The following is a 27,483-nucleotide window of genomic DNA, read 5'->3' as shown; positions in this document are numbered from 1 at the left end:
AGCGGCGGTGGCGGCGGTGCCAGCGCTGGCACCGGGTGGTGACAGATGGCGGAGGGACGCGGCCGCAGCCGGAATGACAGATGAGGCTCCGCCGTCACCGCCGCTGCCATCGCCACTGTCACTGTCACTGCCATCGCCGTGTCAGTGCCAGTGTCACCCGCACCGCCGTGGCACTGGCACCGCCACCGTGTCACTGTCACAGTGTCACCCGCACTGCCGTGACACTGTCACCACCACCGTGTCACTGTCAGTGTCACCCGCACCGCCGTGGCACTGTCACCACCACTGCCATCACCATGGCACTGCCACCACCATGTCACTGTCACAGTGTCACCCGCACCGCCATGGCACTGGCACTGCCACCATGTCACTGTCACTGTCAGTGTCACCCGCACCACCGTGGCACTGTCACCACCACTGCTATCACCATGGCACTGCCACCACCATGTCACTGTCACCGTCAGTGTCACCAGCACCGCCATGGCGCTGTCACCACCACTGCCATCACCATGGCACTGCCACCACCGTGGCGCTGCCAGCGTCACCCGCACCGCCGTGGCACTGGCACTGCCACCGTATCACTGTCACTGTCAGTGTCACCCGCACCGCCGTGGCACTGGCACCGTCACCCCCACGGCACTGTCCCCGTGGCTGTCACCGGCACTGTCCCGACACCGGCGCTGGCACCGGACCTGTCATTGTCCTGGCCCCGCCACTGTCCCCGGCGCTGCCGTGCCCACCGCCCCGTGCCACCTCCAGCGCTGCCACCGCCGCTGTCACTGTCACCGGCGGGGCCCTGCCAGGTGGCACAGGGCTGCAGAGGGGGTGGCGGCCACCCTGTGTCCTCCCCGTCTTCCCCCCGTGTCCCCGCGTATCCCCCCGTGTCCCCCCGTGTCCCCCCCGTGTCCCCTCTACGTACCCCCGTGTCCCCGCGTGTCCCCCCGTGTCCCCTCGTGTCCCCCCCCTGTCCCCCCGTGTCCCCCGTGTCCCCCCGTGTCTCCCCCGTGTCCCCGCGTGTGTCCCCGTGTCCCCCCGTGTCTCCCCCGTGTCCCCTCTACGTCACCCCGTGTCCCCCCGTGTCCCCCCCTGTCTCCCCCGTGTCCCCCCCATGTCCCCCCGTGTCCCCCGTGTCCCATCTACGTCACCCCGTGTCCCCCCGTGTCCCCCCGTGTCCCCCCGTGTCCCCACGCTCCGTCCCGACGTGGGCGTGGCCTGTGGCCCGGTGGGCGTGTCCCCGGTGGGACGGGCGGTCCCGCTCCCTCAGTGTGGGCGTGGCCTTGTCCATCGGGGCGTGGCCCGAAGGGGGCGTGGCCTCCCGTGGGTGGGCGTGGCCGGCGCGCGCTTCCCGCGGCAAAAGTGCGGCGGGCGCCAACTTCGGGCAAAACTTTCCCCGCGCGCCGCCGGCACCGGGACCCCCGGGACCCCCCGGCACCCCCCGGACCCCCCCGCCATGCCCCGCCGCGGCTGACACCGCCGCCATGTACTCCCCGTATTGCCTCACCCAGGTACGGCCGGGCCGGGGGGGCCGGGACCGGGAGGCGCCCGGTAACGGCGGGGGTGGTGGTGTGGGGTGGGGGGGACACACGGGTGCGATCGGCTGTTGCCCTCTAAAATGGGGTGTAATGGGTGAGGTTGCGACCCCTCCGCGGGCGCCGGTACCTCCCGGGGCAGCGGCGGCCGCGGGGACCGAGATGGGGCCGGTCCGGGGCTGCCGTCCCGGAGCGGCCCCGGTCGGCTCCACGGTGCAGGGGCTCCCGGTTCTGCCGCGATGCGGAGCGGATCTGAGCGCCGGGACGCTCGGCCCGGAGCCGTCGCGGATCCCCGCTGCCGCCGGGGTTCCCCCCGGATTCGGTGCGGGACCCCGGGGACGGAGCCGCCGGTGCCACGGGGGGGGTTTCGCGTCCACGGCAGCGCCGGAACGGGCGGGACCCCGTCCCCGGAGCGGGGTTTTGGCGCCGGGACCCGTCAGAGCGCGACCCGGAGACTCCAGGGGCGACTTCGTGGGCTGGACGAGGGCGAAGCCCCCCGGGGGCACCGCGTCCGGGGGGCACCTCGTTGTGGGGGGGGCTGCGGGGCGATCGCGGCGGGCCGTGGGGTCGGGGGGGAGGCCCGGGAGCCGCTTTAGAGGGGGGAGGAGCAGCAGCGGCCGCTTCTCGGGGAGGGCAGAACTCGGGGGCTGCGGCGCGGGGGTCCCCGTTAGGGGTCCGGGCCCCTCCGCGCTGTCCCGGGACGCCCCCGGTGTCCCCCCCAGCGCGGTTTGCGGGGCGGCCCGGCCGCCCCCGCCGGGCGTTGCTGTCGCCCCCCCCGCCGCCGCCGGCGTTGCCCTTTTCTCCCGCTTTTCGGGGCGGTTTTGGCGGCCGGTTGCGTCTGGGCCGGCGGCCAGCGGCGCTTCTCGCAGCTTCGGCGCCCGCCCCGCACACGCGTGTGCACGCGCCAGGGACACGCCAGCGCACACGCGTGTGCCCCTGCCCGCACACGCCGCGGCCCGCCCGTGCCCGCGGACACGCGTGTGCCCCGCGCCCCCCCCGGGCCCCGTTTTGGGCACCCGCGGGCGCGGCCGCGCTCCCCTCGTGCCGCCCTGCGGCCGCTCCGGGGAGGGTTTGGGCCGGTGCCACCGGCGGATTTCGGGCGCCGGGTTGCACCGGCAGCGCTGTGGGACTGGCGGGCGCGGGCCGGCCTCGGTGCAGCACCGGCCGATGTCCTGCCGGTGTCTCCCGGTGGCCCGGCAGCGGCTCCGGCCTCCTTGGGGACACCTCGGGCTCCGGCTGTCGGTGCCACGGCTGCTCCCCTGCGTCCTCCCCGTGTCCCTTTGTGTCCCCTCCGTGTCCCTCGGGGTCCCCCCGTGTCCCTTCCCCGCCCCGCGGAGCCACCCCCTGCCCGTCCCCGTCACTGTCACCACCCCGGCATCCCCGGTGCTGTCACCGCCGGGGTGACCCTTGCGGTGGGGACACCCGCGGCCCTCTGCCGGTGCCCCGGTGGCCGCGGGGGTGGTGGCCAAGCCCCTCACCGGCCCTGGGCTGCGGTGCTGGGCCGGCAGGAGCCGTGCGTGGCACAGGTGTGACACGCACACGCGGGACAGGGCACGGCGGTGACACGCGTGTGACGGGGCATGGCTGTGACACCCGTGTGATGGGGCACGGCGGTGACAATCGAGGGACAGGGCACAGGTGTGACGAGGACAGAGGCAGCACACGCGTGTGTCACGCGCTTGGCGTGTCGCGGCCGCCTTGCACACGTGGCGGCCGTGCCGGTGACACGCGTGTGACACACGTGCGTGACACCCGGGCGTGTGGCACGTCCCGGCCGCGTGCCAGGCCCGGTGCCCCCCGTGCTGTGGCTGATGCAATCGGGGCAGGGGGAGGCAAGGGGGACACACCGTGGGGGACAAACCGTGGGGGACAAACCGGGGGGCACGCGTGGCTCCGCGTGTGCCCGCCCGGCGCTGCCGCACCCCCGTGTCGCAGTGCCGAGCTCAGCCCCCTCCCCGTGTCCCCCCCCGTGTCCCCCCGTGTCCCCCCGGTCGCTGGCGGCATCAATAATGGAGGAGCCCTTGGCCGGGCCGGGGGGGCCCTGAATTATTGATGGGCCACAAAAAGCTTTCTTGGACGCCGCAGCACCGCGGGGCCCCCCCCGGCCCGGGCTGGCACCGGGCCACGGCGGGGGCCGGGCCGCGGGGTCCGCGCCGGGGCGGAAGCGGGGCCGGGGCTGCGGGGAACGCCCGGAACGGCCGCGGTCCCGCCGTGCCAAACCGCGGCGATGGCCGCGGCACCGCCCGGAATCCGCCGCCGGTGCCCCCGCGGAGCCGCTCGGGACCCCCCCCGCGCTCCCCCCCGGCCCGGCCCGGATGCCGCGGTCCCGGTTCGGGGCTCGGGGAGGCGGGGGGGGCGGATGCCCGGGTTCCCCTCGAGCCGCCCGGGCGCCTGGATGCTCCACGTGGCTGCGGCAGGACCGGGCGGGCGCTTCCTCTGCGCGGCCCGGGACCCCCCCACCAGTGCCAGGACCACCCCCCCCGAGCCCCACGGTTCCCCCTCCGATGCCAGACACCCCTGCCCGTGCCACGGTGCCCCCCAAAACGTCCGGGTCTCCCCTCCTCGGCTGCCTGGGCCCCTGCCAGAACCATCCGGCACGTTTTCTCCGAGGCCACCTGGATGCCAAGGTCCCCCCCGGACACCGGGGTCCCTCGTGGGCCCCCCTGGCTCCCCGCTCGGGGGTCCAGGACACCCCTCGCTCGCTCCCACCCCCCTCGGCTGCCCTCCTCCCCCCCTCCCCACACACGGGAGGGTCTTGGCAGCGGCGTCAGGGGCCGCCGGGGGGATTTTTGGCGGCAATTCCGGCTGTTTCGGGCTGTTTTCTCTCGCGGCGAAGCCGAGGGCCGGGGGGAGCTGGCAGCGGCACGGGAGGGCGGGCGCTGCCGGGGCTGGGGGGGTTGGTGAGGAGTGTGGGGGGGGAAGGTTGGTTGGTTTGATTTCTTTTTTTTTTTTTTTTTGCTTTTTTTTTTCCCCTCTCTTTTTTTTTTTTTTTTGTCTTTTTTTCCCTCTTTTCTGTTTTTTCTGGGCTTTTCCCTCCCGATCCGGCGCCGCCCCCCCTGCCGCCGCGCTGGCGCTCTGCCGGGCGCTCGCAGCTGCGGACGCGGCGACGTGGCTTCGCCCGAGACTGCGGCTCAATGCGGGGCCGGCGCAGCCAATGGCAGCTCCGCGGCACCGCGGCACCGCCGCCGGACCCCGCCTCGGCACCGACCCCCGCGCCCGCCCCGGGACCCCGGCCCGGCCACCGACCGCGCACGGCTCCGGGCCCGAGGCTCCGGATCCTTCCGTGGCGGCCGGCGTCGCTCCGGGCCGGGCCGGGGAGGGGTCCCACGTGTCCGGGAGGGGTCCCAGGCGTTGGGGAGGGGACCGGGCGGTGTTACCGGGGCCGGTGGCTCTTTGTCTGGGCCGGGGCTTTGGTGGGGACGGAGGCGTTCAGGCCGCTGACCCCATCGCCCGAGCCGGCCTGACCGCCACCGTGCCTGCCCTGGGGGTCACTCCGGTGTCCGGAGGGGTCACTCAGGTGTCCAGAGGGGTCACTCAGGTGTCCAGAGGGCTCCCAGGTGTCCCCAAGCCCCCCCTGCGCCGAGCAGATGCTGCTGGGCCTGGCCCTGGGGTCTTGTGCAGCTGCCAGGGAGGGATTCCGGGCCGGGGGGGGCCGACCACCGTCCTCAGCCCCCCCAGGAAAACCTCCCCGCTGCGGCTTTGGGTTGAAAACCGCGAGGTTTGGGGCTGGGCGGGAGCCGCTGCCCAGGCCCGCTGCCGAAACGCCCAAATTTTGGTTTCTTCCCTTTGCACAGAGGGATTTAATTACCGGGGGGTGGGAAGGGGGGGAAAAGTGTTGGCTCCGAGCGCCGCGTCCGGGATTTTGGGGGCAGAAACGTCGGGTTTGGGCCATTCCGTGCTGGGGCCGCCACGGGGCTGGGGCAGGCGGCCAAATCCGGGGCCTTCCCGCGCCGGTGGCGGCGGGGGGGGAGCAGCGGGACCCCCTGGGAACCCCCCCGGCCCCGGAGGCGTCCTCGCCCGACCCTGTTTGCACGAGGGTTTTTTTGCACGAGGGCTTTGCACGAGCACGAGGGGCCGCAGCAGGACCCCCGCCCCTCCACGCTTTCCACGGGGGATTTTTGGGGCGAGTCCGCGGGGTTTTGGCGAAGCCCCCCCCCCCCGGGGGTCTCAGCCCCCCCCTCCCCCCGGTTTCCCCTCCCCCACCCCGGGGTCCCCCCGTTGCACGCGCGGGGCGCGCGCGGGGCACACTCGCCCCCCCTCTGGCCACGCCCCCTTCGGTCAAACCACGCCCACCTAACCACGCCCCCAACGTCCTGACCAATGGGGAGGCCGCTCCCCCCGCGCGCTGCGCTCCCATTGGTTGCGGCCGTTCCGGTCCCGGTGCCAAAAAGGGGCCGCGGCGGCTCCGCGCGCTCCGCGCCCGCGGCGGCGGCGGCTCCGGGACCCCCCGACAGCGACACCCCCCCCAAAAAAAAACACCGGGACCCCTGCCCGCACACACGCACACCGGCAGGGACACCCCGACACCGGGACCCCCCGCACCGGGATCCCCCCCCATCGCCGGTAACCGGCACCCCGCGGCGGCTGCGCTGTCCCGCCAGCCGGGACCCAGCTGCTCCATCCCGCGGTTACCGGGATCCCCGACACCTGAGCGTTCCCCCCGCACGGTCCGCACCCCCCGACCCGCCCCCCCTCTCTTCCCGGTAGTCCCCGTTAACCCCTTCTCCCCCACTCCGTTTGAGCCCCCCGTCCCCGTCTGTCGCCCCCGGTTCTGCCCCGCCGGGGCCCGACTGGCAGCTGCCTACGGCCGGGATGAGCCGCCGCGATGGTACGGACGGGACGGGCCGGGAGCGGCGGGGCCGGGCCGGGTACCGGGGACAGGCACCGCTGGCACCGGGGACTGCGACAGCGGCCGGGATGGGGCCGGGGAGCGGCGGCACCGGGGAGCGGGGAGAAGGAATGGGGAGCGGAGCCGCTGGCGGTGCAGGCAAGGGACGGAGGTGGCACCGGGGACGGCCGGGGATGGAGATCGGTGGCACCGGCGGTGGGGATGAGGACCGGGATGGGATGCGGGAGCATCACCGGGAGCAGGACGGGGACGAGCGAGGAGGGACGGGGCTGTGGTGGCTGTGGCAGTCCCCGAGACGGGGCTGTGGTGGCACCGGGGACGGGGCTGTGGCGGCACCGGGGAAGGGGCTGTGGCGGTACTGGGGAGGGAGCTGTGATGGCACCGGGAACGGGGCTGTGCCAGTACCGGGAACGGGGCTGTGGTGGTGGCACCAGGGACGGGGCTGTGCCAGTACCGGGGACAGGGGCGGGACTGGGACAGGCTCAGCCGTCCCTGCTCCGGTCACACGCGAGCCCGGCGGCACCGGGAGCCGCCTCTTCCCCGGGAAGCACCGGGAACCCGGCGCATCCCCCCGGGGCCGGGACTGCCGGGATCCCCCACGGGGTCGGGGCCGCCGGGGTCACCCGTGGGGCCGGATCCCGCATCTCCGGCGCCCGGGGGACGGTGACAGGGACGGGGACGGTGCCCGGCGGGGCTCCGGACGCGCCGCGGCCGCCAGCCCAGCCCGTGCCTGTGCCCTCCCGTGCAGGATGAGTTCCACCCCTTCATCGAGGCGCTGCTGCCCCACGTCCGGGCCTTCTCCTACACCTGGTTCAACCTCCAGGCCCGCAAGCGCAAGTACTTCAAGAAGCACGAGAAGCGGATGTCCAAGGAGGAGGAACGCGCCGTCAAGGACGAGCTGCTGGGCGAGAAGCCGGAGGTCAAGCAGAAATGGGCCTCGCGCCTCCTGGCCAAGCTGCGCAAGGACATCCGGCCCGAGTGCCGCGAGGACTTCGTGCTGTCCGTCACCGGCAAGAAGGCGCCGTGCTGCGTGCTCTCCAACCCCGACCAGAAGGGCAAGATCCGCCGCATCGACTGCCTGCGCCAGGCCGACAAGGTGTGGCGCCTGGACCTGGTGATGGTCATCCTCTTCAAGGGCGTCCCGCTGGAGAGCACCGACGGCGAGCGCCTGGCCAAGGCGCCGCAGTGCGCCAGCCCCGGCCTCTGCGTGCAGCCCCACCACATCGGCGTCACCATCAAGGAGCTCGACCTCTACCTGGCCTACTTCGTCCACGCGCCAGGTGAGTGCGGCCGCCGAGACGCCGCCGAGCCGTGGGCGCGGGCGCGGCGCCCGTCCCCGTCCCGCCGCCTCGCCGGGGCTGGGGGGGGTCCGCACGGCCGCCCCCGGGACCCCCGGCCCCACCTGGGGCGTCCCCGGGCGGCCTCGCTCGCACAAAGCCGCGCCGAGTGCCAACGCACGCGCCGAGCGCCCGGCGCCGCGTGCCAAGCCCGTGTGCCAGGATGGGCGCCGGGAGCGGGGCCGGGATTGGCACCGGGACGGGCGCGGGGCCGGGCCGGGCTCCGGGATCCGCGCCGCGGGCGCCGCTCCGGGTCTGGGGCGTGCGAAGCGCCCGCGCCCCCCGCGCCCGGGGGTCCGGTGCCACGCGCGGGTTGGGGGGGTCACACGCGTGTGCAAACGCGGCTGAGGCAGGGGGCACACGCGTGTGAGCGCGGGGGGGACACCCCGTGTGTGTTTGTGTGCACGGGGGGACCCCAGCCCGGCCGCCCCGGCTGCGGGGAGGGGAATTTTGGGGCTGGACCGAGGGGTTTTGGGGTCGCTCCGCGGTGCCTCCGTCCTGCTCCGGGGGCGAGGAGCCGCTCCGGGGGTGCGCGAGCTGCCCCCCTCCCCAAATCCCCCTCGGTGCCCGCGTGCCAGACCCCGCACACCCACGGGGGGGGTCCCAGCCCCCCCGGGCTCCCCCGCGCCCCCCAGCTCCCCCCCCCAGGCCCAGCTGCCGGGGCTCGAATCCCCCAAACGCGGCTCCCACCCGGCGCCGCCAAAATGGCCCCGGTTGGCACCGTGCCCCCGTGCGCGGCACGAGGCCCCGCCAGCAGCCCCGGCCCCCCCCCCCGGCGGCCCCCCCGCGCCCCCCGCCCCCTCCCCACGCCGGGGGCCCTTTGGCTGCCGCGGGCCGGGGGGGGCTCGCTGCCAGCCCCCCCTTGCGCGTAAGATGGCGGCGCTTGTTGGCACCCGAAACGCTCTGCGGCACCGCGGCCCCGCGCCGGGACCCTCGTGCTGCGGGGACCCCCCCGCCCCGCGAGCCGGGACCCCCGTGCCAAGGTGTGTCACCCCCCCCGCCACCATCGCAGCCCCCCCGGGCACCCCCGGCCTGGCCCCCCCCACCTGCCCCGGGCGCACCCCGGTGCCCCGGGGGACACCTGGGGACATCGGGGTCCCCTTCCCCACCGGGGGTCCCCAGGGTGGCTCTGGGGGGGCTGCGGAGCCCTGGGGGGACACGCGGGGTGGGGGGGGGGACATGAGGACGGGGTGAGGCGGGGGCTGCAGCAGCTCGGGGGGGGTCAGGGTGCAGCCGTGGGGGTCTTCGGGGGTCGGGGGGTTCCAGGTGCGCCGCGGGGGCTGCCCAGGTGCCGCCCCCCCCCCCCCGGCATGGGGGACGCAGGTGCGGGGTGGGGGGGACACCCCCGGGGGGGTGGGGGCGCAGCTGCCCAGCAGCACCAGCCCCCCCCTGCTGCGGGCGGGGTCGGGGGGCTCTGGGTTGGGGGGGGGAGGGAGGAGGGGGTGCAGGGAACCCCCCCGGTGGCTTTTGGGGGGTCTGGGGGCTGGGGGAGGGCCCCGCGTGGGGGTGGGAGGGGTGAGGGAGGGTTGGGGGGGGGAGGGGGTCCGGCACGCGCCCGCCACGCGCCCTCCCCCCCCCCCCCCAACCGAGGTCGCGACCCCGCGCGTGTCCCAGTGACCCCTGACCCCCCCGCGGGGTGACACGGCGGGGTCACCACCGGGGGGAGGGGGGGAGGGGTCACCGTCCCCCTGCCCCTCCCCCCTGCACGGCTCAGTCCCCTCCCGGTTTGGGGGGGGGACAAACCGAGCCCCGCGCCCCATGGGGGGGGGGGCACCGGGGGACCCCCACCCGTCCGGACTGGGGGGGCCCGGGGTGGGGGGACCCCGCTTCCCACGGGATGGGGGTCCCGGGGGGGTTCCCAGGTGGATGGGGGGGACCCCGGTGGGGGGGGCACCCGGACCGGGGTGTTGTGGGGGGGGACCCGGGCGTCCCGGTGCCCCCCCTCCCGGCACAGACAATGGGCGCTTTGTTGGCGCTGCCCGCTGGCGGGGGGCCAGCGCATTCCTGGCCCCCGGCCCGGCCCCACGGCGGCCCCCGGCCCCCCCCACCCGGCCCGGCCCCCTGCCAGCCCCGACCCCCCCCCCGGCCCGCAGCGCCGGCTGCGCCCCCCCATCCCCTGCCCGGCCACCGGGGTCCCCTCGGGGGTTCGCTATGGGGGGGGGACACCCCCAGACCCCCCCAGACCCCCAGACCCCCACCCCTGGGTCCTGCCGGGGCTCGGGGTGGGGGGAGCGGCCGGTGGAGCCCCCCCCGGGGTGCTGCGGGCGCCGGCGAGGTCCCGGCGGGCGCTCACCTCGAACGACCCCGCGGGAACAACGGGGCCGTTCATCGCCGGCACCGGCGGCGGCGGCGGCGGGGCCGCCCCTCCCCCGGGGCATCGCGGGGTCCCCGGGGGTCTTGCGGGACTCGGTGGGGAGGGGGGGGGACACCCCCGCGTCCGCGGCTGACCCCGTTTGTCCGTACCCCCCCCCTCCCCCAGATTCCGGACAATCCGACAGCTCCAACCCCCAGGGAGACGCGGACATCAAACCACTGCCCAACGGTGCGTGTCCCCCGGTGTGCCCCGGTGTCCCCCGGTGTGCCTCGGTGTCCCCCGGTGTCCCTGCAGTGCCCCCGGTGTCCCCCGGTGTTCCCACGTTATTCCCCGGTGTCCCTGGTGTCCCTGCAGTGTCCCCGGTGTCCCCTCTGTGTCCCCCCCCCCCGCAGTGCCCCCGTTGTCCCCTCAATGTCCCCTCAGTGTCCCCCCGTGTCCCTCCTGTGCCGAGTCCCCCCGCGGTGTCCCCGCTGTCCCTCCTGTCCCACCCCCGGTGGTCACCGTGTCCCGTCCCCACCCCGTGCTGCCCCGAGTGACCCCGGTGTCCCCCCCGGTGTCCCCAGGCCACCTGACCTTCCAGGACTGCTTCGTCACCTCGGGGGTCTGGAACGTGACGGAGCTGGTGAGGGTGTCCCAGAGTAAGTGGGGACACCGGGGGGACACCGGGGGGGACACGGGGAGAGGACACAGGGGGACACCGGAGGGTACGCGGGGAGGGGACAGAGCCTGGGATGGCACCGGGGGAACACCGGGGGGGACACCGGGGGGGGACACCAGGGGGACATGGAGGGGACACGGAGGGGACACGGAGAGAGGACACAGGGGGACACCAGGGGGACACCGGGAGGGGACACGGAGGGGACACGGGGAGGGGACAGAGCCTGGGATGGCACCGGGGGTAGGGAATGGGAGGACGGAGGAGCCGGGAGGGCACGGCCAGGTGGGGGTGGCCCTGCGTGGGTCCCCCACGTGCCCCCCGTGTCCCCCCCAGCCCCCGTGGCTACGGCGTCGGGCCCCAACTTCTCGCTGGCTGACCTGGAGAGCCCGGGGGGCTACTACAACATCAGCCCCGTCGCCCTCGGCCGCCGGCCCCTGGGACCCCCAACCGCCAGGTACCGGGACCCCCGACCCCCTGCGACCCCCAGGCCCCCCCCTCCCCCAGCCCGGCTCCCCCTTTTTGGGGTGCTCCCCTCCCCAGGGGCTCTCCATCCCCCCAGGACCCCTTGGGGTCTGGACGCTCTCCCTCGCACCCCACAAACCCCTCGGACCCCCAAAACCTGCCGGGGCCCCCCATTTGGGGGATTGCCCCAAAACCCTGCGATTTGGGGGGGGGCTCCGCTTCGCATCCCACCAGCACCTGGGACCCCCCTTTTGACAGCTGGGGCGGGGGGCTGGGACCCCCGCGATCCCCCGGGATCCCCCGGGCGCTCGGCGGGGTGACAGCCCCGGGCCCGGAGGTGACAGCCCTGTCCCCGCAGCGGCCCGAAGCGCCCCAAGGCGCTGGACGAGGGGGACCTGGAGGGTCCCGGCGACGACGTCTTCTACCCCGGGCCGGGGCGGTCCCCAGCCCCCGGCAGCAGCCAGGGGCCCTGGGGGGGGGACGTTGACACCGGTGGGTGAGACCCGGGGGGCTTCGGGGGCACCGGAGCCTTGGGGAGGGGGGGTATGGAGGGGCTCGGGGGACGGAGGAGTCGGGAGGGACATCGCGACATGGGGACACCGGGCCGGGGGTAACGGGGAGGCTCTGGGGATGCGGGGGGGTGGGGGGGACACCGGGGACGGGGAGGGGTTGGTGGGGGGAGCACCGGGGAGCGGCGGGGTCCGTGCCGGAGGGTCTGAGGGTAGGCGGGGAGAGGTCGGGGGAGGGCGGGGGGTGCAGGGGTCCGGCTGCTCCCCCCCGACCCCCTGGGCCCCCCCAGGCCCGGCGGCGCTGAAGAAGTCGGGGAAGTTGGATTTCTGCAGCGCCCTGTCGGGGCACGGCGCCGCGCCCCGCATGGCCTTCGGCCACCACCCCCTGCCCGTCCTGGCCGGCGTCCGCCCCGGTGAGACCCCACACCCCCGGACCTCCTTCCCCCGGGCCCGGGGGGCTGCCGGGTGACCCCGGGGCGGGCCGGGCCGGGCCGGGGGGGCGTCCCTGGGCGGGCGGGTGGGTGGGGGGGGTGGGGGGAGTCGGGCCGGCCCCGGGGTTGGAATGGGGCGGGGGTCCCGCGGCCGCCGGCGCTGGCGCTGAGGGTCCCTGCAGGCAGCCCGCGGGCCACGGCCTCGGCGCTGCACTTCCCGTCGGGGTCCCTCCTGCCCCAGTCGAGCCCCTACTTCGCCCACCCCACCATCCGCTACCACCACGGGCAGGACTCGCTCAAGGACTTCGTGCAGTTCGTCTGCGCCGACGGCGCCGCCCAGGGCCCCCAGGTGCGCCGGGGACGGGCGCGGGGGCGGCCCGGGGGTCGCGGGGACACCCCGGGGGTCGCGGGGAGATCCCGGGAGTCGTGGGGACACCCCGGGAGTCGTGGGGACATCCCGGGAGTCGTGGGGACACCCCGGGAGTCGTGGGGACATCCCGGGAGTCGTGGGGACATCCCGGGGATCGCGGGGAGATCCCGGGGGTCGTGGGGACACCCCGGGAGTCGTGGGGACAACCCGGGGATCGCGGGGAGATCCCGGGGGTCGTGGGGACACCCCCGGAGTCGCGGAGAAGCCCCGGGGGTCACGGAGAAGCCCCGGTGGTCGCGGGGACATCCCGGGGGTCCCGGAGAAGCCCCGGGGGTCACGGAGAAGCCCCGATGGTCGCGGGGACATCCCGGGGGTCGCGGAGAAGCCCCGGTGGTCGCGGGGACATCCCGGGGGTCGCGGGGACATCCCGGGGGTCGCGGGGACACCGGGACCCCCCCCCTCCCCTTCGGGGGCGGGGCCTGGCTCAGAACGAGGCGCAGGAGGCGGGGCCGCTCCCCGGATGCAAATGAGGGCGAGGAGGCGGGGCGTGTATGCAGATTAGGTGCGGCCGGAGGGCGAATAGATGCGCGCTATGCAAATCAGGCGAGAGGGGCGGGGTCTATATGCAAATAGAGCGCAGGGGCGGGGTCTGTATGCAAATGAACCCAGGTGGCCGCGCCGGCCGCGGCAGACAGATTCCCGCCCCCCCCCCTCCCCAAATTCCGACCTGGGGACCCCCAACACGGGGACCCCCCAAACTTGGAGACGCCCCACCTGGGGACCCCGCACCTGCGGAGCTCCCACCGGGGACCTCCCACCCGGGGGATCCCCATGCGGGACCCCCACCTGGAAAACTCCCCCCCCCCCCCAAAAGAGGGGCTGCAGGACCCCTCCCCGACCCCCTCCGCCCCGCCCCGGGGGTCCCGGGGGTCCGTCACCGTGTTCTCGTTGCAGCCGTGCGGGGCGCAGGGCCGGGCCGGGGGGGCTGCGGGGGCCCCCCTGGCCCGGCCCCTGCCCCTGCCCCCGCCGGAGCCCAAAGCCCCCAGCGGCCCCCCGGGCGGAGCCCCCGCCGCACCCCGTAAGTGCCCCCCTGCCCCCCCGGCACCCCACGGCACCCCCCGGCACCCCACGGCACCCCACGGCACCCCCCGCGCCCGCAGCCGGGCCCTGGCCGTGGGGGGCGGGGGGCAGGGGGGCCCCGGGGCCAGGGGCAGGTGTGGGCTCCCAGCAGAGGGGCGCAGACAGCGGGGGTGCCCAGGTGTGGGGGCCGCAGTGAGGGGCAGGTGCCCGGATTCGGGGCGCAGGTGCCCAGGTGTGGGGTACAGGTGCCCAGGTGTGGCTGCAGGTGCCCAGGAGTGGTTGTAGGTGCCCAGGTGTGGCTGCAGCTGTAGGGTACAGGTGCCCAGGTGTGGAATACAGGTGCCCAGGTGTGGGGTGCAGGTGCCCAGGTGTGGCTGCAGGTGTCCAGATGTGGAATACAGGTGCCCAGGTGTGAGGTACAGATGCCCATGTATGGTTGTAGGTGCCCAGGTGTGGAGTGCAGGTGCCCAGATGTGGGGTACAGGTGCCCAGGTGCTGCTGCAGGTGCCCACGTGTGGGGTACAGGTGCCCAGGTGTGGGGTGCAGGTGCCCAGATGTGGCTGCAGGTGTCCAGATGTGGAATACAGGTGCCCAGGTGTGAGGTACAGGTGCCCATGTATGGTTGTAGGTGCCCAGGTGTGGAGTGCAGGTGCCCAGATGTGAAATACAGGTGCCCAGATGTGGGGTACAGGTGCCCAGGTGCTGCTGCAGGTGCCCACATGTGGGGTACAGGTGCCCAGGTGTGGGGTGCAGGTGCCCAGATGTGGTTGTAGGTGCCCAGGTGTGGGGTACAGGTGCCCAGGTGTGGTTGTAGGTGCCCAGATGTGAAATACAGGCGCCCAGATTTGGGGTGCAGGTGCGCAGGTGTGGGGTGCTGCTGTGGGTGCAGGGGTTGGCTGCAGGTGCCACCTGGGGCCCTCGGGGCAGGTGCCAGCAGCTGCCCCAGGGTGCCCCAGCGCAGGGTGACACCTGTGAGCCAGGTGACTCTGGTCACACAGTGACTCTGGTGACAAGGTGACCCTGGTGACACAGTGACCCAGGTGACAGTGACCCAGGTGACACAGTGACCCCGGTGACCCAGGTGGCACAGGTGACACAGTGGCCCAGGTAACTCTGACCCAGGTAACACAGTGACCCAGGTGACAGTGACACAGTGACCCAGGTGACACAGGTGACAGGGTGCACAGGTGACCCAGGTGACACAGTGACCCAGGTGACACTGTCTGTGACCCAGGTGACACAGTGACCCTGATGACAGTGACATGGTGACACAGGTGACACAGGTGACACAGATGACAGTGACCCAGGTGAGCCAGGTGATGCAGATGACAGTGACCCAGGTGACACAGGTGACAGTGACACAGGTGACCTGGGTGACCCAGGTGACACAGGTGACAGTGACACAGGTGACACAGTGACAAGGTGCACAGGGCTTCCCCAGGTGACAGGGGCTGCACCCGGGGCAGGTGCCAGAGGTGAACCAGGTGGGCAGCAGGTGCCAGGTGCCATGTGCCAGGTGCCATGTGCCAGGTGACAGGTGCCATGTGCCAGGTGCCATGTAACAGGTGCCAGGTGCCCAGTGCCATGTGATAGGTGACAGGTGACAGGTGCCATGTGCCAAGTGACAGGTGCCATGTGCCAGGTGACATGTGAGAGGTGCCAGGTGCCATGTCCCAGGTGCCAGGTGACATGTGCCATGTGCCAGGTGACAAGTGCCCCGCCCGGCCCGGCTGCCCGTGCTTCATCACCTGCATCGTCATCGTCACCGGCCCGGCGCCTCATCCCCCCATTCCAGCCCGGCTCCTTCGCCATTTCCCCCCGTTTTTACCCCATTTTCGCTCTGGGGGGGGGGGGAGGTGGGGGTTGGGGGGGTTCCCCGGACCCACCCGCGTGGGTGGGGCCCACCTGGCCGCGCCCCCCGCCCCACCCGCGTGGGGGGACCCGGGAGTGCCCGGGTGGGGGTCCCGCACAGGTAAGTACCGGCGGGGCGAGGGGAGGGGGTCTCGCCGCCGCGCCCACCGTGGGGGTCTCACCCGAAGCACGGGTGGGGGGGGCTCCCGGTGCCCGCGGTGCCCCCGGGGGGGTTCCCGGTGCCCCCGCGGGGCGCGGCCGGGCTGAGCCCCCTCTCCCCGCAGCATTCGCAGCGTCAGGCGCCGCCGCTGCCCCCCGCCTTGTCGGCCTCGGACCCCGCGACGGCAACTTTCTGAGCCTGCCCCAGCAGCAGGTACGGCCACACCTGGGACACCCCCCCGGGCACCTGGGACACCACCCTAGGAACCTGGGCACCCCCCCCGGGCACCTGGGACACCCCCACCACACACCTGGGACACCCCCACCACACACCTGGGACACCCCCCGGGCACCTGGGACACCCCACCCCCCCGGGCACCTCGGCACCCCCACCGGGCACCTGGGACACCCTCTGGGCACCTGGGACCCCTCCCCACACACCTGGGACACCCCCCGGGCACCTGGGACACCCCACCCCCCCCGGGTACCTGGGCACCCCCACCGGGCACCTGGGACACCCTCTGGGCACCTGGGACCCCTCCCCACACACCTGGGACACCCCCCGGGCACCTGGGACACCCCACCCCCCCCGGGTACCTGGGCACCCCCACCGGGCACCTGGGACACCCTCTGGGCACCTGGGATCCCTCCCTGCACACCCTGACCCACACCTGCACACCTGGAACACCCCCCGGGCACCTGGGACACCCCCACCACACACCTGGGACACCCCACCCCGCCCGGGCACCTGGGCCACCCCCCAGGTACCTGGGACACCCTCTGGGCATCTGGGACACCCCCGGGCATCTGGGACACCCCCCTGGGCACCTGGGACCCCTCCCTGGGCACCTGGGATCCCCTTAGGACACCTGGGACACCCCCCTGGGCACCTGGGACCCCTCCCCACACACCTGGGACCCCCCCAGACACCTGGGGGTGACACCTGAGCCCCCCCATGACCCCCGGCCCCCCCCAGCGCACCTGGCCGGCCCCTGGGCCCCGCCCACCGGAGCCCCGCCCACGCCCCCCATGGTGACGTCACCGCGGGGACAAAGAGGGGCGTGGCCACGCCGGGCCGGCGGCGCCGCCATTGGCCCCCCCCGCGCCGTGGCACGACGCCCGATTGGCTGTCTGCCCTGCGGTGCCGGCCGCTGATTGGCTGGCGCCGGCTCGGGCGTGGAGCCAATGGAAGGCGAGGAGGCAGCCAGGGCCGGCAGCCAATGGGGTCTCTCGGCGGGCCGCGCGCAGCGGAGCCCGATTGGCTGGCACCGCCAGGCGGGAGGAGGCGGAGCCGGCGCTGATTGGCTGGCACCGGCCGGGCCTTGGCAGGCTGCGGGCGCTGCGGCGGCACGGCGCGATCCCATTGGCTGCGCTCGGTGGTGCGGCGGCGGCTCCGCCAATGGCGGGGCGGGGCGCCCGGGGGGCGGGGCCAAAAGAGGGGCGGGGGCTGGACCCGCCCCCCCATCGGGGGGTCCTGGGGGGGCTCCAGCCCCACCCCCCCTTTGGAGACCCCGCCCCCTTTTTGGGGTCCTGGGGGGGGTCCTGGGGGTCCAACCCCCCCATTGGAGACCCCGCCCCCTTTTTGGGGTCCTGGGGGGGTCCTGGGGGTCCAACCCCCCCCCTTTGGAGACCCCGCCCCCTTTTTGGGGTCCTGGGGGGGTCCTGGGGGTCCAACCCCCCCTTTGGAGACCCCGCCCCCTTTTTGGGGTCCTGGGGGGGTCCTGGGGGTCCAACCCCCCCCTTTGGAGACCCCGCCCCCTTTTTTGGGGGGTCAGGAGGGGTTCGCCTCCCCCCGCAGCGACCCCCGAGTCCTAAGGGGGTCTCATCTCTTTTTGGGGGGGTCGGGGACCCCCAAAAGTTGAGGTTGGGTGTCCTGGGGGGGTCGCGGGGGGTTGGGGGGTGTTGGTGCCCCCCCTCCCCAAAATTGACCCCCCCCCCCATTTCGCCCCCCCCCCCAGTCCTGGTTCCTCTGACGCCGCCCCCGGACGAGGAGGAGAAACCGCCCGGAAAAAAAAAAAGGAGAAAAACCGGAAAAAAAAAAAATCACAAAAAAATTACACAAAACAAAACAAAAAAAAAAATACCCCGCAAACCCCGCCAAAAAAAAGAAAAACAAAAAACAACCCCCCCCAAAAAAAAAATCCGCAGCCCCCTCCCCCATTTCCTGACACCCCCCCCCAAAAAAAAAACCCACAAAAATACCCCAAAAAAATCCAAACCCCCCTGCCCCCCCCCAGACGTGGATGAGGGTTCGGCCTCTCTGATATGTCCCCCCCCCAAAAAAACCCCCAACCCCCCCCCGGCACACACAGGGTCACCCCGAGGGAATTTTGGGGGGGTGGGCGCAGATTTGATGTTGGGGGGGGGCGGAGGAAGGGGGGGGATGTATCCGAGCCCCCCCCACCCCAAAATCGCGCCTCTCCCCCCCAAAAAAATTATAAAAAAATTAAAAATAAAAGCCGCGCCCCCCCCCCCATCACCAGCACCCCCCCCCCAAAATCAGGCGCGTGCCGGGGGGGCCCCCTCGCTGCAGGCCAGCGAGCGGGGGGGGGGTGGGGGGAGGGGGGACCCCCCCTCAGACACCCCCCGGACCCCCCTCCCCCCCCCCAGGCTTTGGGGTTCCCCTAAACCCCCCCCCCAAAAAAAATCCTCCTGCTCATTTTTTTTAATTAAGTGCAATTACCCCCCCCCCACCCCCCGGGGTCCAACTCCCGCGTTTTGGGGTCAAACCCCCCCGTTTTGGGGTCAAACCCCCCCTTTTTGGGGTCACACCCCCCCTTTTTGGGGTCACACCCCCGTTTTGGGGTCAAACCCCCCGGATTCGGGGTCACAACCCTCGTTTTGGGGTCAAACCCCCCCTTTTTTGGGTCAAACCCCCCCTTTTTGGGGTCAAACCCCATTTCCACCCACGCCCCCGCCCCGTTTTGGGTCAGACCCCCTCATTTTGGGGTTCCCCCCCATTTTGGGGTTTCTCCCCCCTCCCCATTGTGGGATCTCTCCCCCATTTTGGGTTTTTTCCCCCATTTTGGGGTTTCTCCCCACCCCCCATTTTGGGTTTTTTCCCCTTTTTTTCCAATTCCCCCATTTTGGGGTCAAACCCCCCCTTTTTGTGCTCCTCTCTCCCCCCCCCAGGGTCAAACCCCCCCCTCGGGGTCCGAACTCGCATTTTGGGGTCAAACCCCCCCTTTTCGGGTCTCTCCCTGCCCCCCCCACCCCCCCACACTCTCCAAGTGCTTTTTTTGGGGGGAAAACCCCAATTTCCCCCGATTTCCCCCCGAATTTCTGTTTTTTATCATTTTTGGGTAATTCCGCTCCCAATTCGCGTTCCGGGGGGGGCCGTGGTGGGGGGGGGGTGGAATTTCGGGGCATTTCGCTCATTTTGGGGTTTTCTGCACCTTCGGCCGATTTCGGGGTGGGGGAGGGGGGGGGGATCGGCCCCTCCCTCACCCCCCCCCCAAACCCCAAACCCGGGGGTGATTTTGGGCCCCCCCTCGGCCCCCCCGGATTTTGGGGTCAGACGGACCAAAATCGCATTTGCCTTAGACCCCCCCGCGTGCCTTCCCCCCCCCGCGACCCCTCCCCAAAATGGGGACAATCACCCCCCGTCCCCCCCCACCGTGGGGTGAACCCCCTCTTTGTGACCCCCCCCACAGATTTTTGGGGACCCCCCCCCCACTCCCATCAGCACCCCCCCCCCCAATTTTTGGGCTCCCCCCATTTCGGGGCCCCCATTGGGGCCCCCCCACCAGCAATGGGGCCCCCAACATTTGGGGACCCCCCACCCCCACCAGCAATGAGCCCCCCCCACCCCCCCGGGCAATGCGACCCCTCCCCCCCCCCCCGGGCACCCCAATTTTGGGCCCCCCCCCGCCCCAAAATGAAACCCTGGGGGAGGAGGGGGTGGGGGTGGGGGGGGTCGCGCCCGCACCAGCGTTGCACATTTTGGGGACCCCCCCTCACCCCCCTGCACGTGCTAGTGACGTCATTTCCCATGGGGGGGGTCGGCCCCTCCCCCCCATCGCCCCTCCCCCCCCCCCCCCCCGCGCGGGATGAGGAAAAATCCGCGGAAAAAAAGAAAAAAAAGGGGCGGAAAAGGAGAAAAAAAAATGGAAATAAAAAATGTTCTTCCCCGCTGCCAGCGCCTGGGCCGGGACACGGGGGGATTGGGGGGCACAGGGGGGGATTTAGGGGGGTACAAAGGGGATTTGGGGGGCACGGGGGGATTTGGGGGGACACTGAAGGGGATTTGGGGGGCACAGAGGGGATTGGAGGGGGAAAAGAGGGAAATTTGAAGCACCGAGGAGATTTGGGGGGCACAGGGAGGGATTTGGGGGGCACAGGGGGAATTTGGGGGGCCCAGGGAGGGATTTGGGGGGCACTGAGAGGATTTGGGGGGATTTAGGGGGACACAGGGGGGATTTGGGGGGCACTGAGAGGATTTTGGGGGGATTCAGGGGGCACAGGGAGGGATTTGGGGGGCGAGGGGGGGATTTGGGGGGCAAAGGGGGGGAATTGGGGGGCACTGAGTGGGTTTTGGGGGGGTACAGAGCGAATTTGGGGGCACAGGGGGGATTTGGGGGGACATTTCGGGGGTCTGGGGGGGATTTTTGGGGGTCCCTCCCCTTTGGATGGGGGGGGGGCGTGTCCGCGTCCCTCAGTCCCGAGGCTCGAGCGCATTTGGGGAATTTTGGGGAATTTCCGCATGATTCCAATTTCCCAGTGCTCCCAGTAACCCAACCCCCTTCTCCCAGTACTCCCAGTGTCCCATCCCCCCCCCAGTGCTCCCAGTTCCCATCCCCCGCTCCCAGTGCTCCCAGTTCCCATTCCCCCCCCTCCCAGTGCTCCCAGTGCTTCCAGTTCCCATCCCCCCCCTCCCAGCGCTCCCAGTTCCCATTCCCCCCCCTCCCAGTGCTCCCAATGCTCCCAGTTCTCGCCGCTCTCAGCGCTCCCAGTGCTCCCAGTAGCCCATCCCCCCTCTCCCAGTAGCCCAGCCCCCCTCCCAGTGCTCCCAGTGCTCCCAGTTCGCGCCGCTCCCAGTGCTCTCCCTGTCCCATCCCCCCCTCTCCCAGTGCTCCCAGTTCCCATCCCCCCTCCCAGTGCTCCCAGTGCTCCCAGTTCCCATCCCCCTCTCCCAGTGCTCCCAGTTCCCATCCCCCCTCCCAGTGCTCCCAGTTCCCATCCCCCTCTCCCAGTGCTCCCAGTTCCCATCCCCCTCTCCCAGTGCTCCCAGTTCCCATCCCCCCTCCCAGTGCTCCCAGTTCCCATCCCCCCTCCCAGTGCTCCCAGTGCTCCCAGTTCCCATCCCCCCCCCTCCCAGTGCTCCCAGTTCCCATCCCCCCCTCTCCCAGTGCTCCCAGTTCCCATCCCCCCTCCCAGTGCTCCCAGTGCTCCCAGTGTCCCCGCGGGGTCAGGTGACAGCCCCGGGGGGGTGCCGACCCCGCTTCCCCTTCGGCGGCCATAAAGGGGCGGCGGGGCCGGCCCGGGGGGACCGCGGGGACAGCGGCGGCCGCGACGGTGAGCGAGCCCCGGGGGACCGGGACAGCCCCGGGACACCGGGGAGGGGATAGGGACACCCCCGGGGGGGACCGGGACAGCCCCGGAGCCCCGGGTGACACCGGGGAGGGGACAGGGATACCCCCGGGGGGGGACCGGGACAGCCCCGGAGCCCCGGGTGACACCGGGGAGGGGACAGGGATACCCCCGGGGGGGGACCGGGACATCCCCGGGGGGGACCGGGACAGCCCCGGAGCCCCGGGTGACACCCCCGGACCCTAGGGTGACACTGGCGGGGGGGAGGTGACACCCCCGGACCCTCGGGTGACACCCCCAGATTCTGGGTGACACCGGGGGAGACTGTGGCACCCCCGTGTCCCCCCGCGGTGCCACCCCCGTGTCCCCCCGCTGCAGTGCCACCCCCGTGTCCCCCCTCTGCGGTGCCACCCCCGATGCCACCCCCGTGTCCCCCCGTGTCCCCCCGCAGTGCCACCCCCGTGTCCCCCCGCTGCAGTGCCACCCCCGTGTCCCCCCTCTGCGGTGCCACCCCCGATGCCACCCCCGTGTCCCCCCGTGTCCCCCCCCGGTGCCACCCGCGTGTCCCCCCGTGTCCCCCCCCCGGTGCCACCCCCGTGTCCCCCCGCTGCGGTGCCACCCCCGATGCCACCTCCGTGTCCCCCCGTGTCCCCCCCCCGGTGCCACCCCCGTGTCCCCCCGTGTCCCCCCCCGGTGCCACCCCCGTGTCCCCCCCCGGTGCCACCCGCGTGTCCCCCCGTGTCCCCCCCCCGGTGCCACCCCCGTGTCCCCCCGCAGATGCTGGCGCTGCTGTGGCTGTCGCTGCTGGTGCCCGCGGTGTCACGCGTGGGGGGTGACGGGGACGCTCTGACCTTCCTGGCCCTGGGCGACTGGGGGGGACTGCCCGAGCCCCCCTTTGTCACCCCGCGCCAGGCGGCCACGGCGGCGGCCATGGGCCGGGCGGCGGCCGCGCTGGGCGGCGACTTCGTGCTGGCCCTGGGCGACAACTTCTACTTCTCGGGGGTGCGCGACGAGTGGGACCCGCGCTTCCAGGTGACACCGCGACACCCCACAGCGGGACACCCCGACACCGGGATGCCCCGACCCTGGGGACACCCCGAAACCGGGATACCCCAATACCGGGACACCCCGACCCCGTGACACCCTGAAACCGGGACACCTCTAAACCGGGACACCCCAATACTGGGACACCTGGACCCTGGGGACACCCTGACCCGGGACACCCCGACACTGGGACACCCTGACACTGGGACAGCCCGACATTGCAACACCCGAAATCGGGACACCCCAATACCGGGACACCCCGAAACGCCCCAATACCAGGACAGCCCGACCCCAGGACACCCTGACCTGGGACACCTCGACCCTGGGACACCCTGACCCTGGGGACACCCTGACCCTGGGGACACCCTGAAACCAGGACACCCCGACACCGGGACACCCTGACACTGGGACACCCTGACACCGGGGGGACAGCTGCCATCATCCCCCTGTGTCCCCAGTGTGTCCCCAGTGTCCCCCCCCATGTCCCCATTGTCCCCCATATCCCCATTGTCCCCCCATGTCCCCACTGTCCCCAGTGTGTCCCCATTGTCTCCCATTCCCCCATTGCCCCTCTGTGTCCCCACTGTCCCCTCATATCCCCGTTGTCCCCCCATTGTCCCCACTGTCCCCAATGTCCCCAGTGTCCCCATCGTCCCTAGTGTGTCCCCATTGCCCCCTCTGTGTCCCCATCGTCCCCCACGTCCCCGTTGTCCCCAGGACACCTTCGAGAGCGTCTTCGTGTCCCCGGGGCTCCGCGGTGTCCCCTGGTACGTGATGGCCGGGAACCACGACCACGCCGGCAACGTCACCGCGCAGCTGCGCTACAGCCACCGCTCCCCACGCTGGTACGGCCGCCGCGGTCCCCGAGGGTCCCCCGGTGTCACCGAGGGTCCCCGAGGGTCCCCCAGCGTCCCCAAGGGTCCCCTGCTGTCCCCAAGAGTCCCCCACTGTCCCCAAGCATCCCCCGGTGTCCCCAAGGGTCTGCGAGCGTCCCCAAGGGTCCCCCGGTGTCCCTGGGGTCCCCAAGGGTCCCTGAGGGTCCCCGAGCATCCCCGAGGGTCGCCCGCTGTCCCCGAGGGTCCCTGAGGGTCTCTGAGCATTCCCGAGGGTCCCCTGCTGTCCCCGAGGGTCCCTGAGGGTCCCCTGCTGTCCCCGAGCATCCCCAAGGGTCCCCCGGTGTCTCCAAGGGTCCCCGAAGGTCCCCTGGTGTCCCCCGGTGTCCCCTCGGGGTCTCCTCTCATGTCCCCGTGTCCCACCGGCACTTCCCATGCCCTGTGCCTGCTGCTGGGGTGTCCCCAAGTCTCCTGGGGGTGTCCCCACCGTGTCCCTGAGTCCTCTCATGGTGTCCCCACCGTGTCCCCCCTCCATCCCTTTCCCCAGGTGCTCCCACCGTGTCCCCAGGTCCCCTCAGGGTGTCCCCATGGTGTCCCCAAGTCCCCACGGTGTCCCCAGCCTGTCCCTAAGCCCCTGTGGGGTGTCCCCAGCCCTGCTGGGCTTGTCCCCGCATGTCCCCACATGTCCCCGCATGTCCCCACATGTCCCCGCGTGTCCCCGCGTGTCCCCGCATGTCCCCAAGTGCCCTCACGTCCCGCGGGCTCTGTCCCCAGCCCTACCACACCCTGTGCCATGTGCTGGCGTGTCCCCAGATTGTCCCCAAGCCCCTCAGGCTGTCCCCAAGCCCCTCAGACTGTCCCCAGGCCCCCTCAGACTGTCCCCAGACTGTCCCCAAGCCCCTGAGGGTGTCCCCAGGCTGTCCCCAAGCCCCCTCAGGCTGTCCCCAGGCTGTCCCCAAGCCTCCTTGGTGCATCCCCCACCGTGTCCCCTCTTGTCCTCACGATGTCCCCGTGTCCCACAGACCTTTCCCCTGCCCTGTGCCAGTGCTGGGCTGTCCCCAGGTGTCCCCACACTGTCCCCAAGTGTCCCCAAATGTCCCCAACCCCCGCAGGCACTTCCCCCACCTGTGCCTTGTGCTGGGCTGTCCCCACACTGTCCCCTGGTATCCCGAGGTGTCCCCAGGTGTCCCCACACTGTCCCCAGGTGTCCCCCAAATGTCCCCAGACCCCGCAGGCACTTCGTCCACCTGTGCCTTGTGCCGGGCTGTCCCCACACTGTCCCCAGGTGTCCCCCAAATGTCCCCAGACCCCGCAGGCACTTCGTCCACCTGTGCCTTGTGCCGCGCTGTCCCCAAATGTCCCCTGGTATCCTGAGGTGTCCCCAAGTGTCCCCACACTGTCCCCAGATGTCCCCCAAATGTCCCCAACCCCCGCAGGCATTTCCCCCACCTGTGCCTTGTGCCGGGCTGTCCCCACACTGTCCCCAAATGTCCCCAACCCCCGCAGGCACTTCCCCCACCTGTGCCTTGTGCTGGGCTGTCCCCACACTGTCCCCAAATGTCCCCAACCCCCGCAGGCATTTCCCCCACCTGTGCCTTGTGCCGGGCTGTCCCCACACTGTCCCCAGGTGTCCCCAAATGTCCCCAAACCCCGCAGGTACTTCCCCAACCTGTGCCTTGTGCCGGGCTGTCCCCACACTGTCCCCAAATGTCCCCAGACCCCGCAGGCACTTCCCCCACCTGTGCCTTGTGCAGGGCTGTCCCCAGGTGTCCCCCACATTGTCCCCAAATGTCCCCAACCCCGCAGGCATTTCCCCCACCCCTACTACAGCCTGTGCCTTGTGCCGGGCTGTCCCCACACTGTCCCCAAATGTCCCCAAATGTCCCCAACCCCCGCAGGCACTTCCCCCACCCCTACTACAGCCTGTGCCTTGTGCCGGGCTGTCCCCACAGTGTCCCCTGGTATCCCGAGGTGTCCCCAAATGTCCCCAGACCCCGCAGGCATTTCCCCCACCTGTGCCTTGTGCAGGGCTGTCCCCAGGTGTCCCCCACATTGTCCCCAAATGTCCCCAACCCCGCAGGCATTTCCCCCACCCCTACTACAGCCTGTGCCTTGTGCCGGGCTGTCCCCACAGTGTCCCCTGGTATCCCGAGGTGTCCCCAAATGTCCCCAACCCCCGCAGGCACTTCCCCCACCTGTGCCTTGTGCCGGGCTGTCCCCACACTGTCCCCAAGTGTCCCCAAATGTCCCCAACCCCCGCAGGCATTTCCCCCACCTGTGCCTTGTGCCGGGCTGTACCCACAGTGTCCCCTGGTATCCCGAGGTGTCCCCAAATGTCCCCAACCCCCGCAGGCACTTCCCCCACCTGTGCCTTGTGCAGGGCTGTCCCCAGGTGTCCCCCACATTGTCCCCAAATGTCCCCAACCCCGCAGGCATTTCCCCCACCCCTACTACAGCCTGTGCCTTGTGCCGGGCTGTCCCCACAGTGTCCCCAGGTGTCCCCCAAATGTCCCCAAACCCCCGCAGGCACTTTGCCCATCCCTACTACAGCCTGTGCCTTGTGCCAGGCTGTCCCCACACTGTCCCCAAATGTCCCCAACCCCCGCAGGCACTTCCCCCACCCCTACTACAGCCTGTGCCTTGTGCCGGGCTGTCCCCACAGTGTCCCCTGGTATCCCGAGGTGTCCCCAAATGTCCCCAATCCCGCAGGCACTTCCCCCACCTGTGCCTTGTGCCGGGCTGTCCCCACAGTGTCCCCTGGTATCCCGAGGTGTCCCCAAATGTCCCCAACCCCCGCAGGCATTTCCCCCACCCCTACTACAGCCTGCGGCTGCACCTGCCCGGCTCCAACGCCTCGGCGCGGCTGCTGGTGCTCGACTCGGTTCTGCTCTGCGGCCGCGGCGACGATTTCGGGCGGGGCCCGGCGGGGCCGCGGGACGCGGCGGCGGCGGCGGCGCAGCTGCGCTGGCTGCGGGCGCAGCTGGAGGCGGCGGCCGCCGAGCGCTTCGTGCTGGTGGCCGGGCACTACCCGCTCTGGTCCGTGGGCAAGCACGGCCCCACGCCCTGCCTGCTGCGCCTGCTGCGCCCGCTGCTGCGGCGCCACCGCGTCAGCGCCTACCTGTGCGGGCACGACCACAACCTGCAGGTGAGGCGCCGCCGGGTGACGGCGTGCCAGGGTGACAGGGGTGCGAGGGCCGGGTGACAGGGGTGCCAGGGTGACAGGGGTGCCAGGGGTGCGAGGGCCGGGTGACAGGGGTGCCAGGGTGCCAGGGGTGCCAGGGTGCCAGGGGAGGGATGGCTGAGGGTGTCAGGGGTGCCAGGGGTGCGAGGGCCACGTGACAGGGTGCCAGGGTGCCAGGGGAGGGAGGGCCGGGGGTGCCAGGGTACCAGGCGTGTCAGGGGAGGGATGGCCAGGGGTGCCAGGGTGCCAGGGGAGGGATGGTTGGGTGCCAGGTGTGCCAGGTGAGGCACAGCCAGATGTGCCAGGTGAGGGATGGCCGGGGGTGCAGGGACACCAAAACTGTTCAGGGACACCCAAAGGTGATCAGGGACACCCAAAGCTGTTCAGAGACACCCAAAGCTGTGCGGGAACACCCAAAGCTGCTTGGGGACACCCAGAGGTGTGCAGGGACACCCAAAGGTGCTCGGGGACACCCACAGGTGTGCGGGGACACCCAAAGCTGTGCGGGGACACCCAAAGCTGTGCAGGGACACCCAGAGGTGTGCAGGGACACCCAGAGGTGCTCAGGGAGCCCCAGACCCCCCGACACCCCCGGTGTCTCCCCGCAGTACCTGGAGGAGGGGGGCGTGGGCTACGTCCTGAGCGGCGCCGGCAACTTCATGGAGGACTCGCAGCCCCACGCGGGCTCGGTGCCCCCCGGCGCCCTCCGGTTCTTCTACGGGAGCGCCGCCAGCCCCGGCGGCTTCGCCCACGTGCGCCTGGAGCCCGCCGCCGCCACCGTCACCTTCCTGGAGGCCACCGGGCGCGTCCTGCACCGCGTCACGCTGCCGCCGCGCCACCCGTGACCGGGACCGGGGACGGCGGAGAGCGGACAGCGGGGCACCGGGACAGCGGGAGAGCGGGGCAGGGGGACAGCGGGACACCGGGACAGCGGAGAGCGGGGACAGCGAGACACCGGGAGAGCGGGGCACGGGGACACCGGGAGAGCGGGACACCGGGGCAGCAGGGCACCGGGACAGCGGAGAGCGGGGACAGCGAGACACCGGGAGAGCGGGACACCCGGAGAGCAGGACACCGGAACAGCGGGGACAGTGGGGACACCAGGACAGCGGGACACGGGGACACCGGGATCCGTTCCCTGGGGACATCGGGAACACCGGGACCCCTCCCTGGGGACGCCCCGAGACCGCCGAGTCCCCCCGGGGGACACCGGCACCGCTGCCTTCGGGGACACCCCGTCAGCTCTGACCCCTTGGGGACACCGGGGACCGGATACTGCCCGCCGGCCCCGCCCGGTTGCCCCGTGCCGCCAATAAAGGCTTTGAAGGGCCCGAAACCGCCGCGATT

At 72.1% G+C, this 27,483-nt stretch overlaps 2 protein-coding genes and 1 long non-coding RNA gene across 10 annotated transcripts; all 3 read left to right on the top strand.

Annotated features, from left to right (window-relative positions):
- The first annotated feature begins 1,325 nt into the window (after positions 1 to 1,325).
- Positions 1,326 to 17,669, top strand: NFIX (nuclear factor I X). 6 transcript variants are annotated; one of them, XM_085563253.1, is made up of 10 exons: positions 1,326 to 1,505; positions 7,127 to 7,658; positions 10,195 to 10,257; positions 10,593 to 10,667; positions 11,021 to 11,141; positions 11,508 to 11,641; positions 11,949 to 12,071; positions 12,272 to 12,438; positions 15,675 to 15,763; positions 17,508 to 17,647. In XM_085563253.1, the coding sequence occupies exons 1-9, from the start codon at positions 1,479 to 1,481 to the stop codon at positions 15,744 to 15,746; spliced, it is 1,314 nt and encodes a 437-aa protein (XP_085419379.1). In that variant the 5' UTR covers positions 1,326 to 1,478; the 3' UTR covers positions 15,747 to 15,763; positions 17,508 to 17,647. The 6 variants fall into 6 exon arrangements, with proteins under 6 accessions (XP_085419379.1, XP_085419383.1, XP_085419381.1 ...); XM_085563255.1 differs by having other exon boundaries at positions 1,346 to 1,505; positions 12,379 to 12,438; positions 17,508 to 17,669; XM_085563257.1 differs by lacking the exon at positions 12,272 to 12,438 and having other exon boundaries at positions 1,329 to 1,505; positions 17,508 to 17,669.
- On the top strand, positions 13,434 to 15,525 carry LOC146764986 (uncharacterized). 3 transcript variants are annotated; one of them, XR_014950468.1, is made up of 4 exons: positions 13,434 to 13,717; positions 13,772 to 14,238; positions 14,280 to 14,735; positions 14,774 to 15,525. It is a non-coding gene; the product is annotated as an uncharacterized LOC146764986 (long non-coding RNA). The 3 variants fall into 3 exon arrangements; XR_014950469.1 differs by having other exon boundaries at positions 13,440 to 14,292; positions 14,334 to 14,735; positions 14,774 to 15,519; XR_014950467.1 differs by having other exon boundaries at positions 13,441 to 14,238; positions 14,774 to 15,516.
- Positions 17,670 to 20,922: 3,253 nt separating the features above from the next.
- ACP5 (acid phosphatase 5, tartrate resistant) lies at positions 20,923 to 27,466 on the top strand. The gene is made up of 5 exons (XM_085563290.1): positions 20,923 to 21,063; positions 21,856 to 22,110; positions 22,840 to 22,967; positions 25,755 to 26,100; positions 26,745 to 27,466. Exons 2-5 carry the CDS (start codon positions 21,856 to 21,858, stop codon positions 26,979 to 26,981), a joined length of 966 nt encoding a protein of 321 aa, XP_085419416.1. The 5' UTR covers positions 20,923 to 21,063; the 3' UTR covers positions 26,982 to 27,466.
- The last annotated feature ends 17 nt before the right edge of the window (positions 27,467 to 27,483 follow it).

This window comes from Lonchura striata, chromosome 30 (assembly GCF_050655825.1).
Source record: "Lonchura striata isolate lonStrDom1 chromosome 30, ASM5065582v1, whole genome shotgun sequence".
In the NCBI taxonomy this organism is placed as follows: domain Eukaryota; kingdom Metazoa; phylum Chordata; class Aves; order Passeriformes; family Estrildidae; genus Lonchura; species Lonchura striata.
Note: the sequence above shows the minus strand (reverse complement) of the source record. Positions and strands in the feature narration are given on the sequence as shown.